Below are 17,937 nucleotides of genomic sequence, written 5' to 3'. Positions count from 1 at the left end.
TAAACTAACAGCTACATAAGTACTTTCCGGTTCTTAGATGGTGGTGATTAAAAAATATTTAATTATACCATAGCTTAAATGGTGATTACTATTCATAATTAGTATTTTTTTCTCCACTTTAAAAAGCAGAATCGATCATTTTCATTAGTGTTTTCTTTTTTTTTCTACTTCTCGGAAAGCGGATGTTTCCACTCGGGGCACTTCCGGGTTACACTGGAACTCCTAGCAGCTTCCGAGACGATCCGAAACCTTTTATTGTTGAGTCGTGAATGTGACAAAACCGCTCGGACACGATGAAAACATTGCTTTTAGTCCTTTTCGCTCCCTGTTGGATAAACGGCGCCGTTAAATCAAGATTTACCACGGAGGGAAATCACGAACACAACCCAGAGTTGGGTAAGCTCGGCTAACGTTAGCTTGAATCAGCGCCAACCATAAAGCTATTGTGACGGTCGCACCTCTGATTATAAGCGCCGCTGTTTTGTCTTACGTCCTTTATGAGGGCGTTAGTTTGCGAAGCCGCTGAATCTGTGTGCTTGCTTGACTCCTGTGTGTGTTTCCAGATCATCTGAACGCCATCCTGTCAGATTATGAAGTGCTGCCTCTGTCCGACCTCCAGCTGCACTCTGTGAGGAAGAGGGACGTCAACCCTCAGTCTCACCTGGAGCGCCTGGTGAGCTTCAGAGCCCTGCACAGGTAAAGAACAAGTCCCAGCTTGCCTGCATCATATCTCTGCTTTCTCACAAGATAAATTACCTTAACTAAATAAAAATCACACTGACTCTATTTTACCTGTCTGACCTATAAACAAACTGAAATGTAAACAGTACTTGTATGTTTAGTTATTAATAAATGGACTAGTTGTATTTGTACACTGTCATACTATTGTAATACTACTGTATTTATATAGCGCCTTTCTATCTTATGAAGACACTCAAAGTGCTTTACACTACAATCCGTGTCCTCATTTACCCATTCATACAGCTCTCTACTAGATCTCTACAAAGCTAATTGAACAAATCATTCTAAAGAGACTAATCAGTGCTTTATCACATTCATACACTGATGGGACACACATCAGAGGCAATGAGGGGTTCAGTGTCTTGCCCAGGGACACTTCAGCATGCGACTGCTGGTGGATTTGAACCCCCAACTCTTGCATTGGAGGACGACTGCTCTATAACGACTCAGCCACAGCCGCCCCACTATTCAAAAGTTATTTATAAGTGAATACTTTAGATGCTCATTCATATCCTGCACTATGCCTCTGCTTTTACATGTCTGCTGTAGACCCATGTTTTATTATGTGCAGTGCCTTGAGATGACACTTGTGAATTAGCACTATATAATAAATAAACTGAATTGAATCAAATTGAATTGACGCTGGCTGGCTGGTATGCAGCATACAGTATGCACAGGACTAAAATAGGTATTTCAAACTCAGGCAGCAAGAAAATAAATGAGTCACATTTTAAAAGTTTTTAGTGGATGGTAGGACACTGCATTGATAGGTTTTTAAATCCATATAATTAAAAAATGAGGTCAGCAGAGATTCACAGCGTCACTTGATTGACTCTTTTATCCTCTAACCTGTGCACAGTTACACATTCATTCAACCTTTATTTAGACAAGTTAATCCCATTGAGCCTCAAGGACTCATTTACAAGAGAGACCTGATTTCAACAGAGTGTTGACAACAATGGACAATAATGACAACAATACAGTTATAAAAAGGCATACATATATATATAGTATATATTTATTATATATATATGAGCAAATATAACCTATATTAGGTAAGACCGATTGCACTTGTTTCAGAAACACAAACATTTGTTTATCATGAAAGTGTTTGCACCACAGTGGTTCATGCCCTGCTAACTATTTTACTATGGGATCTTTTAATTTCTCACCGTTAAAAATGCTTTTATTAGTAAATGGTTAAAATGTCACTGTGGGTTAAGGAAAATGCAAAAGTCAATAATTCAGAATAAGCCAACAAAGTCCATGCTCAATAATCCAGGTATACAATCCAACAATTTTCAGTGAGGTCATCTGGACAGTTTCTTTTTATGTGCTGAAACATTTCACCTTTCATCCAGAAGGCTTCATCAGTCAAGGAAACACACAACACAAAACTGTTTCTTTCCCCAACAGCTTACTCCAAAGTGGAACAAACCAGTTAGGTTGGTGCTAAGATGGAGTTCAGAATAAGCTCTGAGATTCTGCAGCTTGTTCTCATAAGCATCCACTTCTGTCTTTTACAAGAAAATATTTCCATTCAAACTCTTAATGTCTGATTATTTTTCACAGGTTAACTGATAGATCTTCGTTTAACTAAAGTCATCTTTTTGCCATCATCTATATTTGAGAAGAATGAGGATGAATATGCTCAGACCCTGTTTAGTGCTGTTAATATCAGGGTTAGTTCTGGGCTAATTTTTGGTTTAAATGTATGTATCAGCTGATAAACTGGTCCAGATTACATGATTGAAACTGTTTTGTTGTTATCTACCTGGATGATTGAGCTTACAACCCTTTTTCTGCACCCCTTTGGCCTTGGTTGTCCACAGGCTGTTTCTGTGAGCAGCAAGTTTGGCCATCTGTGCTTTGCACGTGTTAAAAGCCTACTTTTGAGATTCTAACAGGAGATGGCTTGAATCACAGCAGGGAAGGCTACCTGTGGGACAGATCTGATTGGCAGGTCGTAGACTGATGAAGTCCTCTTGATGGGGGACGAAACGTTTCTCACTTAAAGAGACAGGTCCAGATGACATGATTGAACCCTTTTTGTATTTATCAGCAGTGTTAATATATAGTGATCTGGTAAACAGATAGTTTATACAGTTTATGTATAAATAAAAGTCATATATTAGCAAACATATTTCAGTGCCACAAACTATAAATAGGAGTTACCAGATGATATATTTAGTGTATACTTATGTCTTACTAAAATAGTGTAAAAAAAGTAGTTTTTACCTCAAAAACTAAGACAACACTCCAGCATATTTTCTTTAAATGCACATTTTTAATGCTGGGACTTTAGTTTCATATATAAATATATATATAAATTGAAGCATTGCACTGGGTTTCTTTCTCTTTTCTTTTTTTAAAGCGTATAAAAAGAATGTGACACACATTTTAGCTGATTTTTGTCGGCGCAGTTGATTGCATAACAGCTCTTCCCCATTGCAGTTTTGTTTTCTGTTTTTGAGCCGCTCATACGACCCGTTGTCATTCAGTCTGGGGTCATTTCTGTCTCAGTCAGCTTCACCTCAGATGGACTTGTTGGCGGTGATATCACGCGCATAACCTTTTGTTGATGTAAGCCAAAAAATATATCGTAAGCTGCACAATTGTAGACCAACAATTCTTTCAGCAGTATTACGCCAGCAGTGTGGGTATTGTACATGTATGTGGTAAAAATATACTTTAATGATACGAAAAGTATCCAATATGACTCCTGAAGATTTGTCATACTTACTGTGAGTTAAAAATAAATATTGCATTTAAATTTTTTTCCTGCCTTCAGAAATTTCCAGCTCTACGTGACCACAAACACAGACCTTTTTACCGACAACTTCAAAGCTGTGTTTGTTAATAAAAACGGAGAGGAGGAGAAATATGACGTTCAGCTTCAGAACTACTTCACTGGACACGTTGTTGGTGAGTTGATGGAGGCGTTTCTCTTAAGCCCAACTCTCCTGGGTATTGTGTTTCTCAGAGGAAAAATTATATATCTCTATATTTTTTAGGTGAGGAGAACTCACGAGTGCAGGCTCACATCGACGGAGACGAGTTTTCTGCTCTCATCCAGACAGATGAAGCAGAATATAACGTAGAGGTGAATATCTTCATAAGAGCTGATTATTTAATGCCGTCACCTTTAAATCGGTATAGCTTCTCAAAGTATTTTTTGTATAACTAGTTCAACTTTCCTTTTATGATGTATTGTATTGGATATGGTCAGTTTTTATGTATTTGTATTCACAAATATTAAAAAATGCACACAATACGTTTCATCAGTCCACTTAATCTCTAATAAACTCCTGACTGAAAATTTTACATATTTTGCTCCCATCTTGTTTTATAACTTTTTTTGTATTTCCTTTTGAATTAAACACCCTTATTATGGTTTGAGAACCTCTCTGATGTGGTTTCTTCTTTTTTTGGGGGGGTGCTGTCCAGCCCTTGTGGAGGTTTACAGATTCCCCAGTTGGCAGCAGGTTGCTGGTTTATCGATCAGAAGATATCAAGAATCTGAGCCGGATCGCATCTCCAAAAGTGTGCGGCTACATCAGTTCAGATGCAGCGAATCTTCTGCCTGAGAATATCAGGAGCAGATGGGAAAGGCTTAAGGAGACGGACTTTAAAAACGGTGAGCTCTGCTGTTTATTTGGTTGGAAATAGCGTCTGAATGAATGGACTTACTTGTTCAACCTAAACTGTGTCCTGTTTTTTAAATAGGTGAAAAACAATGTATGATTTAAGATAAAGAGGAATAATTTGAAGGTTATAATATTAAGATTACGTTTAAAATGTTCAGCAACCTTTTTATAAACTTCGTCATGTACCTACATACTTGAGCTGCTACGTCGAAAACCAAAATGTTTGGTTCTGCGTTGGAACTGTTAAGAATATCAGTGTTTATGTGTGAGAGGAGTTATCTCCAACACCTCTCACTGGATTCTGGTTGGTTGAGTTGAGGTGAAGGTTCATATGGAGGAAGCATTAAAATTCATGAAGCCTCCGCTGCCGACCGATGGCTCTGAGTCAGCACTGGCCTCCCACATCTTATTGTGAAGGACGAAGCAGAGCTCTCCCACTCTTCTAAATCATGTAGAGCCAAGTGCAGCTCATGATGTAATGTTCAGAATGGTATCTTTTTTTTAAGCTGATGGTTCAAAGAGTTTATTGAGCTTTAAGTTACATTGTCCCAATCTAAGGTGTTAGGATATCAAAGTATAAAGTCTATACCTAATTCTTATTTTTGGCTTTAACATCCAAAAAGACATAACGTTAAAAGAAAATATATTTAATGAAGACTATTCTTACAATTGGGCAGCACGGTGGCACAACTGGTAGAGCTGCTGCCTCTCAGCGAGCAGGTTACCCTGGTTCAAATCCCGGTCCGGGGGCCTTTCTGGGTGGAGTTTGCATGTTCTCTTTGTGCATGCGTGGGTTTTTTCTGGGTACTCTGGTTTCCTCCCACAGACCAAAAACATGCATGTTAGGCTGATTGGTAACTCTAAATTGTCCCTAGGTGTGAGTGAGAGAGTGAATGGTTGTTTGTCTCGTTTGTCTCTATGTGTCCCTGTGATGGACTTGCGACCCGTCCAGGGTGTACCCCGCCCCTCGCACAGTGATTGCTGGACATGGGCACCAGCGACCCCGTGACCCAAAATGGAATAAACGGGTAAAGATAATGGATGGATGGATTCTTACAATTCTAGAGCGTGGCGTCATTTAAAAAAACAATTTATAAACTGCACTGATGTAAACTTGCATTATCCACTATAGCAGGGGTATTCAATTAAAACTCACTGAGGTCCAGTTACTAAAATTTCCTCTAACGAAAGTCCAGCGTTTGACTTTTATGGTCTTGCCTACCCGTATTCACATTTTCATTGTTAACAAACTGCACTTTGCAGTAAACAACTACCTCTTTTATCATATTTAAAAGTGGGCAAACAAATTTAAGGCCTTTATTTCAGATTAAAACAAAGCACAGAATAAAACACATATTGAATGTGCAAACGGAGCCTAATAAGCCTTTTTCTCTTAAACTGAAGAGGTCCAAGAATTGAAGGCTTACACTTGAAGTAAAAAAAGTTCACATCTTTAGAAAACAGAAAACAACAAAGTGGCTCTAATTACTAAAGGTATGGCCTTTTATTCGGCTTACTTATTGAGTAACTTTATTAGCATATTAATGGTTGGGAAGATCATATTGACGAGGGTAAAACACTAGCCAAGTTAGCCGTTAGCTCTATGGAGTCTTGCATTGTAAGCGCTGTGATTGTTGCTGCGGCGTTAACGCAGCTACTGACACGCCCAACAGGATTTTAAAACAAAAAGACAACTCACCGTCGAGTAGATGATTGAGTAGTTTCAAGTGTCGCTGACTGTAGATCTCGCCCAAGTTGTTTAGCAACAACAGCAGAGTCGGAGCACAGCCACAGCGAGCAGCAGCGTGACGCAGCAAGCAAAGCGGTAGCCTGGTCCGATGTTCTGTCGGGTCCAGACAGAGCCATCACTCGGTCCGGATCCGCCAATTAGTGACGTCTGCACTATAGTATAAATCTGACCTTTCCAATCTCCTCACTGCCCCTCCTGTTTTTTCTTGCAGAAAGCCAACACAGAGAGAAAAGACAAGTCCATGACCATAAGAAGAATACGTGCACCCTGCTGCTAGTTGCAGACTATCGCTTCTACGAACACATGGGCCGCGGACAGGAGAGCGTCACTCTCAACTACCTGGTCTGATACAATAATGCTGCATTCAGATCATCTTCTGTAGGACTGCTGAGTAACCTTTATGTTACTAGCTTTGATAAATCTGTTTTTGTTCATCTGTATTGGCATGTACAGTATCTCTGCATCATATGTAGGTGTTCTAAACATCGTATTTTGAAACAGATCGAGCTGATTGATCGAGTTGACGACATCTACAGAAACACCACCTGGGACGATGAGTTTAAAGGCTACGGGGTGCAGATCCAGCAGGTGTGCAGCTGGCACGGAGTGCTCCTTTTCTCCTGAACCCTTTTGTGTTGAGCTGCGACTTCAAACTTTAGTGCTCTCAGCTGATTAATGGCGTCACTTTATTCAGCACCACTCCCGGAAACAAGGTTGAAAATAACACAGTGCTTCAGCCAGTCTGTAAATAGCTCTTTTTTTTAGGAAGAACTGTCAGCTTGTTGTTTATGTCTGATGGGGTAAATTGATTAGTTAAAAAGGGCTTTATAAAAACACATAGGTTATTACATATTTATTTATATTTACTAAAAATGTAAAGAAGAATTTGCACTGTTGCATTGATCTACAATATAAATCCCAGAATGAATGGCTGTTCTGTCTTCCTTGCAAAAACTGCTGCTATAGCTCAGAGTTCGGCTGGTTTTAACAAGCAGCGGTGTGTGATCTGTAGGAGCTGTGTTTGTCATTTGCATCTTAAGAATTTTTTTTTCTTCAAATGTGTAAGTTATGAACCAGCAGACAGAGTTGCAGCATTGCTTTCTTATTGATTATTTAGACCTTGCAGCAGCCACGCTCGAATTGCTCTAAATGTTGTTTTTGTTTGTTCTCATCAGATTATTATTAATAAAGAGCCGACAAAGAGTCCCTATGGTTCTGACGACAAAAGCTGGGTTCACTATAATATGAAGGATAGCCCCGTTGAAGGAAAGGATGTCTGGGATGTCAAGAAACTCTTGGAGGTAACGCGACTCGTTACTGTTTATCAGCGTATCAGTTTGAACGTAAAGACATCTTAACAGTCCGTTCTCCTCACGTCTTACAGCAATTCAGCTCAGACATCGCAGACAATGCCTCCTCTGTGTGCCTGGCCCACCTCTTCACATACCAGGATTTTGATCAGGGTACCCTGGGGCTGGCCTACGTCGCCCCATCCAGACCTCACCCATTGGGTGGCCTCTGCTCAGAACGTAAGATGCACCCCTCACCATCAAAAGGCCTGCTTTGATCTGCTAACCATCAAATAATGCATGGACATATGATGATAGATTTTCTTATAACACCTAACATATTCTATGATGATAGATTATTAAAATAAATCCCATATAGAAAGTTGTTGTGGTGTTGAAGGCTGTAGATTTTACTTATCGAAGTAAATCTATTGGCTAATCATTTAGAGTGGAAGAATTTAAAAATAATTCAAATACTTCAGCGCTGCTTTCAAAATCCCAAACAATCCGAGATAATTCTGTTAATTTTTGTCACGTTGTAGCCTACTACCCATCTCACTCTGCCAAGAAACCCAGTTACCTCAACACAGGTCTGACCAGCACCAAGAACTATGGCAAAACTATACTCACTAAGGTTTGTGCACTAGATTTTAACCGAGATGTTATGCAACCGGACATTTAGCCAAGTTGATCCTCTGAGTGGAGCAGATGCATCTTCTGTGTGGGTGTTGCGGACTGATGCTAGCTTGTTCTGTCGTTTTAAATTCCTTTTAATGTCTGCCACATTGCTAACACTTAGAGATGACTAATCAGGACTTTCTGAAGCATCTCTAACTTTGAATGGATTTAATTTAGTGGAAATGTATAACATTTTATCATCAGTTCATTATTTTGTTTTTATTATGATCAGAAAACATAAAGACTTTTCTAAACTAACTCACTTTTGGCTGTTAGCTCCACTATAGTTAAACGTGATGGGCTTGTGGCTCCACAGGAAGCAGATTTGGTGACGACTCACGAGCTGGGTCATAACTTTGGAGCAGAACACGATCCTGATAACATCGCTTCCTGTGCTCCCAGTGATGACGACGGGGGGAAATTTGTCATGTACCCCATTGCTGTTAGCGGAGACCATGCTAACAACAAGGTACCCAGTTCAACACATTGCTCTTCATCTGTGGTAATACTGTATGTGTGGTTGAAACAGTCTATGCGATCAAAGATACAACATAGAGAAAATGTGTTTGAGTTGTTGCAGAAATCCTTTACTGTTGAGTCACAGTTGTTCCTGTGAAATGTGACGCACAGAAATGTGATGTCCCTCCTCCATCATTGACCCTGACAGCCCATATGCTTATGACTTGATGTTGTTTAACCACTGAGATTATTTTTGTCTTTTGCTTGACCACTTTTAACAGAGAAGAAGCATCAAACCTGGGTTGTATTCCAGTTCTTGCTGTGGAGCGTTTTGTTTAGTTTTTTTCCCAGAAATTCGTTGCTTTCTACGAATTTGGCGGTGACGTTGTTTTCGGTGTCATCTTTGTTTAACGCCTCTGGCGTCCTTCTGTTACATTTTGCATGAGTGGTCTGACTAGATTGAACTACGATCACATAGAGTAAGCCAAGAAAGAGCAAGTCTGAACTGGTGCAGCCACATTACCAGACTGACAAGAAGTGCAGCTGTGTTTTTAGGGACATGTGATCAGCTCTTAAGAGGAATGGGACACATTGTGAAAATGTATTTATATATATATATAATTTATTATTATTATTTTTTTTTTGTAACTTATCAGTTGATGGTTTGTGAAGTGGGGGAGGCTTCTTAGCTTTGAAATGACATTCTCAAGGAAACTACAAATAAAAAAAGCTTATTCACCAAGATCACTATGCTGCTAAGGTAGTCCTATCAAACTTCAGCAGCTCTATAACAGGAATAATTTCAGTTGTTTCCAGATTCTGCTGCTGTTGTGTGTTTGACATAATCAGTGTTAGCACACCAGTATGAAAACCAACGTATTGTCATGAGTCTGAGACTTTCAGTTCTGCATTTCACAGGGCTTATTTGTTCCATTGCAAATATGTATTCTGGATTTATATATATATATTTTTAATTAATTAGTTGTTTGGGTTCAAGACAGGGTTTCATCTTGTACCATTATATATTTGTACAGCAAACCATTACAGTTAAGATGTCTCCCCTGTTTATTTGCTTCTCTTCCCTCCCGAAGCACTTCTCCACATGCAGTAAGATATCCATCGGCAAAACGTTGCGTCTCAAGGCTTCGATCTGCTTCAAGGAGAGGAACAGTAAAGTCTGTGGAAACTCCAGGGTGGAGGCCGGGGAAGAATGCGACCCCGGGTTACTCCACCTCAATGATGACAACTGCTGCACTGCAGACTGCAAGTTCAAAAAAGGCGCTAACTGCAGGTAAGTTACATAAAAGTCAAATGAAATTTATTTGCTTATCAAATCCAAGGAAACAGATACTCAGGCAGTGGATTAACTTGTGTTCCCACAGTGACAGAAACAGCCCGTGCTGTAAGAGCTGTCAGTTTATGCAGGCTGGCACAAGATGCCAGGAGCCCATTAGTGCCACCTGTAAAGGCAAATCTTCCTGCACAGGTAAGCTCCTGCACATGATCTCCAACAGCCTCTGTGTTACCAAGGAATTTACTTTATGCTTGCAAAAATCAAAAATAATGAAGTATATTTTCCTTTTCCTCAACTCACAGGCAACAGCAGTCAGTGCCCTCCTCCTGAAAACGCTGCTGATAACACGATTTGTGTTGACAACGGCCGCTGCCATAAAGGAGAGTGTAACCCCTTCTGTGAGGCCATGCAGAACTTAAGGTCCTGCGCGTGCAACGGTAATGAGCACCCTTACAGGAGGAGTGGAGAGTTTGCAGCTGTAGCTGGCAAAGAACAGCTGAGCATTTTCATCCAATCTGTGTTGCTTCTGATTGTTCTATTACACAAAACAAAGTTTAATCGTCCGACTCGGAAAAGTGAGGTTAAATTGTGCTGCCTAGCTTACCTCCATTAAAAGTGAATTTTAAATATTCTTTGGCTTCTTGCAGAGACAAATGATTCCTGCAAAGTTTGCTGCAGGGGAAAAGATGGCACCTGCTCCCCTTTTAACCAGACCACCGGCTTCCTTTACCTTCGCAAAGGCAAACCCTGCACAGTGGGCTTCTGTGACGGAAACGTGAGTCCGCAAATCTTTGCATTCGTTTTCAAAATGCGTGAATGTTTAACGTTTATTCTGTTCTTCGTTCAAACAGGGCAAATGCATGAAGCAGGTTCAGGATGTTATTGAGAGGCTGTGGGATTTTATCGACAAACTGGACATCAACACGTTTAGTAAGTTTGTAGCATGAAAGCTAATTAAAGCAGAGAGGGAAGCCTAGTGAGATTCTAACCTGAATCTGTGCTCGTTGACTTAGTTCTGTTTGTCTGTGCCATCTTCTTGTCCACATCAGGGAAGTTCTTGGCTGATAACATCGTGGGCTCAGTCGTGGTGTTTTCTCTCATCGTTTGGATTCCTCTCGGCTTCGTGGTTCACTATGTGGTAAGAATATTTCAATCATTTCTGCTGATCTTTGCTGTCTTTGCTCTTTGTCGGTGTTAATAATGTGAATAAAGAACGAGATATCTTTTAATTTTTAACCATTTGACTTGAAGCGCTAACAGTGCTGCATTTCTTGTTTCCCTCTGAAGGACAAACGTCTTGACCAGCAGTATGAAGAGAGTGCAAAGTACTTATGCCCCCCTCAGAGTGTAAGTTCTTTAAGTGATGTGGTCCTATCCAGTGCACAAGCCTTGCTGCCACACAAACCAGACTAATTAAACCCCACGTTTGCTCTGACCTCGTGAATCTTTAATGGGCAGGGAAACCAAAAGTGCATGAAGGGGTACTGTTGATTGTTGTGCACAATAAACATCCTGCTCAGTAGAAAAATGCATACTTGACTTTATCAGTATTTAAAACAAGGCCTGAAAATATAAAAACTAAAGTATGCATATGACAGGGCTTTGCCAATTATTTGACTTTTTTATAGGGTTTGTTTTTATGTTTGTAAGACTCTAAAAACATGAAATTATTTATATCTTTTCATATACAATGCATCCAGAATTGTGTCCACGTTTTGTCATTTTACACAACCTTATTCCAAATTTTATTAATCTTTCCTCAAAACTCTACACACAATAACTCATTATGACGATGTGAATAAAGATTGAGATTTTTGCAAATTAATTAAAAAATAGAAAACTAATCACATTTACATAAGTATTCACAGCCTTTGCCATGAAGCTCCAAATTGAGCTCAGATGCTGTTTCCACTGATCATCCTTGAGATGTTTCTACAACTTAAATGGAGTCCACCTGTGGTCAATTCAGTTGATTGGACTTGATTTGAAAGACACACACCTGTCTATAGAAGGTCCTACAGTGCATGTCTGAGCACAAACACCAAGCATGAAGTCAAAGGTCTGTAGACCTCAGAGACAGGGTTGTGTGGAGGCATGAATCTGGGGAAGCATGCAGCAAACTCTGCTGCTCTGAAGGTCCCAGTGACCTCCATCATTTGTAAATGGAAGAAGTTTGGAACCACCAGGACTCTTTCTAGAGCTGACTGCTCATCTAAACTGAGCAATCTGGGAAGAAGGGCCTTAGTTAGGGAGGTGACCAAGAACCCGATGGTCACTCTGTCAGAGCTCCAGTGTTCCTCTGTGGAGAGAGGAGAACCTTCCAGAAGGACAATCATCTCTGCAGCAATCCACTAATCAGACCTGTATGGTAGAGTGGTCAGATGAAAGCCACTCTTTCATAAAAGGCAACATGGCAGCCCAGCTGGAGTTTACCAAGAGGCACCTGAAGGACTTGGACCATGAGAAACAAAATTCTGCTGAGATGATTGTCCTTTTGGAAGGTTCTCCTCTCTTCAGAGGAACACTGGAGCTCTGACAGAGTAACCATTGGGTTCTTGGTCACCTCCCTGACTAATAAGACCCTTCTTCCTCGATTGCTCAGTTTAGACAGCCGGCCAGCTCTAGGAAGAGTCCTGGTGGTTCCAAACTTCTTCCATTTTCAAATGACGGTCACTGAGCTCATTAGGACCTTCAGATTTGTGCCTCCACACAACCCTGTCTCTGAGGTCTACAGACCTTTGACTTCATGCTTGGTGTTTGCGCTCCGACATGCACTGTGGGACCTTCTATAGACAGGCGTGTGTATTTCCAAGTCAAGTCCAATCAACTGAATTGATCACAGGTGGACTCCAATTAAGTTGAAGAAACATCTCAAGGAGGATTAGTGGAAACGGAACGCGTGAGCTCAGTTTGGAGCTTCATGGCAAACGCTGTGAATACTTAAATGTGGTTTCTTAGTTTTCTATTTTTAATACATTTTTAAGAAATCTAATCTTTTTTTCACATTGTCATAATGAGGTACTGTGTGTAGAGTTTTGAGGAAATATTAATTTAATACAATTTAAATTAAGGCGGTAACATAAAATGTGGAAAAAGTGAAGTGCTGTGAAAACTTTCTGGACGCTCTATAGTTGGACAGTTTTTATGGATTCAAATCTGAGGGAAAGTTTCATTCTTTAATGCCATTTTAAAATGCCATATTGATTATTATTATTAGCAAATTATCCCCTAGTTGGTTTGTGTTTCTAACCCCTTTGAATCAAATCGAATCCCAGTAGCGCTTGTTAATACATGAAACGTTTCTTTGAATAAGGACATGAGATTGTCAAACTCCTCTTTAATCTGGTGTTAAATTGTCCCACAGGGTCAAAACTAATTCAGAGAATATTTGAGGCAGGGGGTCAGAGTTTGTTTTTGCCGTTCTGTCACTGTCGGGGTCTCAATCATTTGTCCATCACTCTTTGCCCTGGAACTGCAGCAGATGGTGGAGGTTTGTAATAGAGCTCCCGCCATAGGTGAGTGTGTTTGTGCCACGGCCTGATGTTGAGATGTCTTACCATTGAGCATGGTGCCCCCCCCGGTTTGGGATACTCCTGCAGTCACTCTCTTTGTCGTAATCGCTGATCGAGCTGCACAACTCTTCTTCAGACGGGCAAAGAGAGGAAGGAAGGCTGTGTTCTTGGGCACAGATGCGTAGCCTCGTCTGATCAGAAATTACCTCAAGGAAGCAAGATTGCATTTTAGGAGTATTCAAAACAGCAAAAGGGTTTAAGTTGTTTTTTATTTATTTAGTTTTTTTTTTTTTTTTTGTGTGAAATCAGATGGAGTACGTCTATTTTAAGTTTGCACAGTGCCGTTAACATCACAAGGAAAAATGTTCTGCAGGTGGCTGTTTTTTTATTTTTATCCATCTTATTACGATCATCTGTACTGAGTCAAGTCCAGTTTTTGGGCTCGATGGGAAAAATGTTGAGACTGAGGGTGCATTCCTCTGCAGACCTTTCCCTGAGCCGACATTTTGACTTGCCAGGACGGGATAAGCTCAGGTGCAAAATGACAGAATTACTGGTGACTGATTTCTTTTTAGATGTGCTAACACCAGAGTCCTGGTGTCCTTAGAATAACTTCAACCACCATGATCCTCCTGTGTTCTGACAACTCTAAATGTCCCGGCAGAAAGGTTTGCTTTACTCGTTCCAGTCTTCACATCAGGTTAGGCTTGGGGATGAAGATAGAATTTCGTGGAATCTTACAGATGGTAGAAATATATAATAACTAAATAATTATTTATTGGTTACGTATGAAGTTCAGAGATGTGTCTGACATGAACAGAATGGAGTAAAAAAGGAATGGCTCCCTCCTCAGTCAAGAGGCAGAAAGCTCTGATGGGCCCTCTCCTCACTTGTCATTTTCACTTTCCAGAGTCAAGACAAGCTGAACAACTTCGAGTTAACGCCCGTGCGCATCGTCAAGCTTCCTCCACTTCACTCCTCCTCCTCCGCCGGCCGGACCGCGCCCTCTTCCCAGTCTCCGCCGCAGCCAAGCCAGGTTTGGGCCCCTCCCGCGGCCAGCAGTGCCCAGGACCCCGACCCGAGCTGCGACGGCAACCCGGACAGCGCCGGAGCCCTGCGGATGGACACCATCCCGGAGGACACCAGCAGCGACTCTCATCTGGCAGAGGACGGTTTCACAACCGCAGGAGCCTCCTCGTCGGCTACGAAATCCTCCTTCGGGGATCTGACAGAACTGAACCCAGCAGCCAGGGACCGGCGCCGCCTCATGAGGCAGGACCGCATTGACACTAAAGAGACTGACTGCTGAGAGGAAACAGGTGGAGGAAGAACAAACGCGTCCTAAATATTTAAAGCTACATGACTTTAGTGTTGGCTCCACAGGCAGCAGCAGATTGTGTGGGTCAGAGTTCAGGTTGTGAAATGTGGTTTTATTTCAGTCACCTCTAAGTTGAATATTACTGTGAGTTCACATCTTTGTGCCTTTTTAGTTGTAGGCTGAGGAATCTACGAGGATAACGGGCTTTCCTCGTAGCGCAGCTTTTATGATTCAAACACTTTGACTTGAGTTTCTGAAAAGGCTTTTCAGAAGTAAAATATTTAAAAAATGAGCTACACTGATCCTGAAGCACCCGGCTGTATATAAAGAATATATTGTTTAGCAGTAGGCTTTGATTTTGGATCACCAGGAAAAGTCTCATTTTAGCACACGCACTAAATCCTTGTTCACCAAACTGGTTCCATTTACAGCTGATTTTGTTACAAGCGAGGAAACATTTCAGTGGAGCTTCTTGAATTCACACTAAAATGGACAGATCTGTCTCAATGCTTCTAAATGCACTTAGATTTTTTTTAACATCACTCTTTGTACACATAATTTGAGTGTATTGATGGGGTTGTGTGTGTACACTGTAATGTACAAGGACTAGTTTTAGTATCTTTTTTTACTTTAATATGAAACTGAAAGTTGGATGAACATGAGTTTTCTGAAATGGGATTGTTGACACATGTGCTTTTTGTGGCGTTTGTTCTATTGTGACTTATTCATGCGCAGCAGAAACTTCCCTGCCTTTCATGACATTCTGAATTCGATCTCGTCGCCCCCTCAGGTGCTCGGATATTGGTTTGGTTTTTGTACTCTAGTGCCAATGTGAGCTCCGCACATCATTGTCTCACCACTGTTACCTGCTTCGTCACACGTCAACACTGTAAAACACTTCTTCTTGTAGGTCAAGATAAGCAGAAGTTAAATTTTATACCAGACTATATGTATATTATAACTGTCTTGTAAAGTTTTTAATGTTCTTTGCTTGCATTCAAAACCATCTCCAATAAAAAATATCTTTATTGTACATGTTTTAACGCTTCATTATCTCAGCTGTGGAATGAGTTTAGTCCTCCATTGATCTAAAGCAGCATTTTTTCCCCTCACTGGTTGCAAAGGAGGCTGCTTTCTGGGCTCTTTGCATCCACATCTCCCCAGTAAGGCAGGATGAAGGGCAGGTGAGCCAGGCGAGTTTCTAGTAAAGTCCACAGTTGCTGGGACACAAACTGGTTTCCTTTCTCCGACAGGTGCAGCCCATCAGACAGGTAGACTGTATAATCCTGAAGAATCGATAAAAAGAACAAGATGCTTGTAGAAACGGAAGATTTGTTTTCAGAGGGCAGTTCTTTGACTTCAACATGTCAAAGGCTCGTGCACTCACTTGTCCGTCTTTCTGCATGAGTGTCCAGAGATCTAGAACGTCTGAACCGCACTGACCGGCTGCCTGGACACAAGCCTGAGCGTACTGTCCCGTAACCGAGTTGTGGCGATTGAGAGGACATCCTGGAAGAGACGACGAGGAGGTGCTCATGTTCTTTGCGGGACAGCTGAGGAAGAATAAGGGATCAAATAAAACGACGGCCTGGCAGGATTACCTTTGAGAATACACTCTTGCTCCCAGGCTGGCTCATGAAGAGGAGGAGGAGTGATGAAGATAACTTTGTCTGCCGACACACCAGCTGAGGTCAGAAACTTGCTGATGTCCTTCAGGTTTTCTGAATACTCCTGTAGAGGGACATACTGCTGCGGGTTCTTATCTGAAGAAGGAAAAGAGAGTTATTAGTGACAGTTTTTCTAAGTTCGAGTCTTTTCCAGCTCTGCAAAAGTGCATTCATATCTAATACAGTTAATTGGTGCCGTGCATCCAGATAATAATAACATATTAGGACTATTATTATTAGACATTATTATTGTTTAGTGTATATTTTAGATCCTTATATACTGTTTCTTTTTATTATTTATATTTTTGGGTGTAACTGGGAACTTGAGTACACAATTTCGTTCCACCTCATGTACCACATGCGATGCGAATGACAATAAAGAACCTTGAACTTGACTAAACTACTGTTATTACAGATGTAGTCCTCACTTTTAACAGGGTAACAAAATAATGTGGGATACTTTAAAAACAAGATCGTTGGAATCTCGCTGACTTTGCAAGAAAATACACACCCTGACTAATGCTAAATCTGCTTCTCGAGCAAGGCTGTACCTTCCAGTGCAGAGTCGTTGGCTCCAAAGAAAACTGTGACAGCAGAGACGTGCGCGTCTGATGGGTTCTGGCTGCTAATGAGGCGAGGAAGAACGATCTTGGCCCATCTGCTGTTGTAGCCAGACAGCCCTCTGTTTACAACATCACATTTTCTGATGGGGATGTAAAGCTCAGAGTCACAGGTCCATCAAAGACAGATGTGCAGAAAGCTAAACTAACAGCAGTGGGAGTTTTTTTTTTTTTTTTTTTTAATTAAATCAAGTGGGTCAAATTTACATTAAAAAAAATAAGAGGCTCAAAAATGCAGTTTGTAAGTGGTAAATTGAAGAAAAAACTCAAAAGGCAACAATTTAAAATAAAAAAAATGATTGAGCCATTTAAAATTGCATAATATATCCTGTATTTAAAGTTATAGAAGGCAAAAGTAGTTATGATAAAATATGAAATATAAGTTAAAGTAATTAAGACACTAGAAATGATTAATGTTGAAATTGTAGATAATATGAAAAGTCCAGGGTTTAAATGCAAATAGGGTATTTGAAATATATTTAGAGTTAATTAATTAACACAAAATAATCCTTATGATTTTTTTTTTTTTTTGGCTAAACCTAAATAAGAAAGAATAAAGGGTAATTATTCACCTTGCAAGCTTGTTGGCAATGTCTGCTCCCCATCCATTGGGCTGAAAAGAAAACTGAAAGAAACACTTTAATGTTAGGATGGCAGGTCTGCGGCTGAAGCTAATTAAGAGCAAGGAAGATAAAATGAAGGATACAACTGAACGGGTTTAATGTCGGAACCAACCTGTGTGATGGAGTCACCAAATAAAACAACTTTAGGCCAAACTACTGGATTGAATTTGGACATAACGAAACAAACTTCTGTTCCGGATGTAGACCGGAAGTAAATAAAATAAAGCGAGGATCCTGTTTGTCCGTGGATTTAATTAACTCGGGTAAATTTTATCCACGTTTTATTAGTTACAAAGCCTTCTAATTGATGAATACGTGTCAGAAATTAATTAAATAGCT

At 40.5% G+C, this 17,937-nt stretch overlaps 2 protein-coding genes across 2 annotated transcripts; one reads left to right on the top strand and one right to left on the bottom strand.

The window, feature by feature from the left end:
* The first annotated feature begins 196 nt into the window (after positions 1-196).
* Positions 197-15,657, top strand: adam17a (ADAM metallopeptidase domain 17a). The gene is made up of 19 exons (XM_037694921.1): positions 197-396; positions 564-696; positions 3,533-3,666; positions 3,756-3,844; positions 4,189-4,378; positions 6,350-6,480; positions 6,640-6,726; positions 7,314-7,439; positions 7,523-7,667; positions 7,970-8,061; positions 8,422-8,574; positions 9,656-9,855; positions 9,947-10,050; positions 10,161-10,295; positions 10,506-10,633; positions 10,710-10,788; positions 10,908-10,996; positions 11,146-11,205; positions 14,281-15,657. The coding sequence occupies exons 1-19, from the start codon at positions 294-296 to the stop codon at positions 14,677-14,679; spliced, it is 2,577 nt and encodes an 858-aa protein (XP_037550849.1). The 5' UTR covers positions 197-293; the 3' UTR covers positions 14,680-15,657.
* iah1 (isoamyl acetate hydrolyzing esterase 1 (putative)) lies at positions 15,640-17,830 on the bottom strand. The gene is made up of 6 exons (XM_037694925.1): positions 17,711-17,830; positions 17,548-17,600; positions 16,907-17,058; positions 16,290-16,451; positions 16,076-16,197; positions 15,640-15,974 (listed from the first exon to the last, which is right to left on the bottom strand). The coding sequence occupies exons 1-6, from the start codon at positions 17,771-17,773 to the stop codon at positions 15,798-15,800; spliced, it is 729 nt and encodes a 242-aa protein (XP_037550853.1). The 5' UTR covers positions 17,774-17,830; the 3' UTR covers positions 15,640-15,797.
* Between the last annotated feature and the right edge of the window lie 107 nt (positions 17,831-17,937).

Source organism: Nematolebias whitei, chromosome 21, assembly GCF_014905685.2.
Source record: "Nematolebias whitei isolate Nwh7 chromosome 21, NemWhi1, whole genome shotgun sequence".
Lineage (NCBI taxonomy): Eukaryota > Metazoa > Chordata > Actinopteri > Cyprinodontiformes > Rivulidae > Nematolebias > Nematolebias whitei.
The sequence above is the reverse complement of the archived record's forward strand: the minus strand, read 5'-3'. Positions and strand labels throughout refer to the sequence as shown.